General features: G+C 45.9%; 1 protein-coding gene across 1 annotated transcript; it reads left to right on the forward strand.

Annotated features, from left to right (window-relative positions):
• The first annotated feature begins 325 nt into the window (after nucleotides 1–325).
• On the forward strand, nucleotides 326–808 carry TWIST2 (twist family bHLH transcription factor 2). The gene has a single exon (XM_054381291.1). It carries the CDS (start codon nucleotides 326–328, stop codon nucleotides 806–808), a length of 483 nt encoding a protein of 160 aa, XP_054237266.1.
• The last annotated feature ends 1808 nt before the right edge of the window (nucleotides 809–2616 follow it).

Below are 2616 nucleotides of genomic sequence, written 5' to 3' on the forward strand. Positions count from 1 at the left end.
TCAGAAGGGAGCCCCACACCTCCCTCACTTCTGACAACTATTTAGCAACTGAGCTCAGCTAAAGTTTCCAAAAAGTTAGAATAACTTCCTCTCTCCAAGACCTCAATTTTTTGCACAACCCCGGTCCTTGAAATAAGAGCCCTTCAAGCAACCTGGAAAACGTTTGGTCAGCAAAAAAAAAAAAAAAAAAAAAGAAAAAAAAAAAGCCCTCCTGTTTTTCCAAAGGATCTGTCTCAGGAATTTAAAGCACATTTAAGACACACACACACTCACATAACATAAGGAGGGGGGGAAAGTCTCTTCCCCTCCCCTTCTTGCAGAAAGCATGGAAGAAAGCTCCAGTTCTCCTGTTTCCCCTGTGGATAGCTTGGGGACCAGTGAAGAGGAGCTGGAAAGGCAGCCAAAGAGATTTGGCAGGAAGAGAAGATACAGTAAGAAGTCCAGCGAAGATGGCAGCCCCAACCCAGGGAAGAGGGGGAAAAAGTCCAGTCCCAGCTCCCAATCTTATGAAGAACTACAGAGCCAGAGGATCCTGGCCAATGTCAGAGAGAGACAGAGGACTCAGTCGCTCAATGAAGCTTTTGCTGCCTTGAGGAAAATCATCCCCACTTTGCCCTCTGACAAACTCAGTAAAATCCAGACCCTCAAGCTGGCGGCACGGTATATAGACTTCCTCTACCAGGTGCTACAGAGCGACGAGATGGACAGTAAGATGACGAGCTGCAGTTACGTGGCTCACGAGAGGCTGAGTTATGCCTTCTCTGTATGGAGGATGGAGGGAGCGTGGTCCATGTCGGCCTCCCACTAGCCACCGCCCGGAGCAGGCGAATCCAGCTGCCGAAGGGGTAGGTACTGATTTTCTCTTCTTGTGGATGATGCTCTGTGTCCATTTAGCTGTGGGATGGGGCTCCCATGGCTTTCTTTGCCAGCCTGGCTTTGCCAGAATGCTCTGTCCTGTCTGAGGAAAGGGAGCACAGCTTGGTGGGACATGGGGATGCTACTGAGCGGGGGTTTTAAGGCAACTGACCCAGCAGTGAGGTGGAAAGTGCAGATGTGTCTGGCCCCCTCCACTCCCTCATGCATGCGAAAATTAAAAGGAAAAAAAAAAATAAAAAGGAAACTTCCAAGCAGGTAAAAAAAAAAAAAAAAAATCAGATATGCCCCATTTAATAAATAAATAAATCAGCAAGGTTTTGCTCTGTAGAGATAGGGGAGCTGAGAGGGGAGATCTGAGAGCTAGTTGATGAGGGGCAGGGGGAGACCATTTTTGCATGAGATTTGCCAGAAAGGGCTGCTTCAGGGAAAGGTTTGAAGAGAGGAAAAGGCAATCAGTTCAACAGGCTGACAAGGGGATCCAAAACAGCTGCCGCTCGGCTCCGCGGGTGCCTGCACCCAAAAACCCCAATGCCAAGCCATCAGCTTCTGGGGTGGTCACATCCTCTCCCAGCCAGGGGCGACCAGGAGGTCAGCAGAAACACATAAGGGTTCAGCAACAAGTTCGCCCCAGGTTGCATTTGTTTCAAAAGAAACAAGCAGCAGATGTTGGCTGCAGCCCTGGGCTGTGCCCCTTCCTCCTCACACAATAAAAAGCAAACAAAGATAGAAGAAACTTTGCCAAATTTTCATATTTGTTCATTTTCCTTTCCCCAAAGTGCCAGTGAAGCAAAGGCTGGTGTTAGATGTACTTATCTACTGTCATTGCTGAACTCTTCCTTACCATTTTCCATTAGATGAAAACTACTTCCTCTTAAGTCGCTTTTGTAATATTCAGGGAAGGAGGAATGAACAGTAAGAAAGGAGAGAAGCGGGGTGGGGGTGTGGGGGGGTGGGGAAGTCCCTTAATAACACTCTCATCTCAAGCTAATTAACAGAGCAGCTCTGCATTGTGTCAGCCAGAGTTTGCATACAGCCGGCCACTCTCTGGGGCTCAGTACATAAAGCAGAGCCCGGGAACCCATTTCGCCAAGCAAATACTCAAAAGGGAAATTTGCCCCCTCCTCATAACTTCATGCCTGATATAAAATGAAATAATTCCATCATGCAGAGAATCAGCTCCTTAAAGACAAAAAGGAAGTTTATCCCAGCCCATTGGCCAGGGCTTTTTTTAAAGAGACAAGTCCATCTTTGTTTTGTTTTAGCAGCCCATCTAAAAAAACAAACAAAAAACCCCAAACCCTTGATGCAACTGCACTATCTTGTTTGAAAACAGCCAAAAATTGTTCAGCTAGGACCTACTAAGCACTGTAAAATGCAGACTTAAAACATTTTAGAAACCGCTTCACGTAAACGCTTCACTTGCATCCTGAAGCAGTTTGCATTTCGGTGCTGCGATTAAGGTTTCCACACATTTTTTATGGGAACCCCCAAAACGTTAGGCTATTCAAAACCAGGGTACTCTATCCATTGTACAGGCTGTTTGTTTAAATAGGTAATGCTACTATCACAGGGTTTATGGCTGTTGCTAGCATTACTATTTTTTGCATGCTATGCCCTGATTTCAAAACTGAAAAAAAAAAAAAAAGCCAAGCCAAAGTCAAGTCGCCTTTTAAAAAGGCTAAACCCTCCGTTTATAAAACAAGAGTGCTTTTTTCCCATGATAATCTGGCTGTAGGAGCT

Source organism: Indicator indicator, chromosome 5 (assembly GCF_027791375.1).
Source record: "Indicator indicator isolate 239-I01 chromosome 5, UM_Iind_1.1, whole genome shotgun sequence".
NCBI lineage: Eukaryota > Metazoa > Chordata > Aves > Piciformes > Indicatoridae > Indicator > Indicator indicator.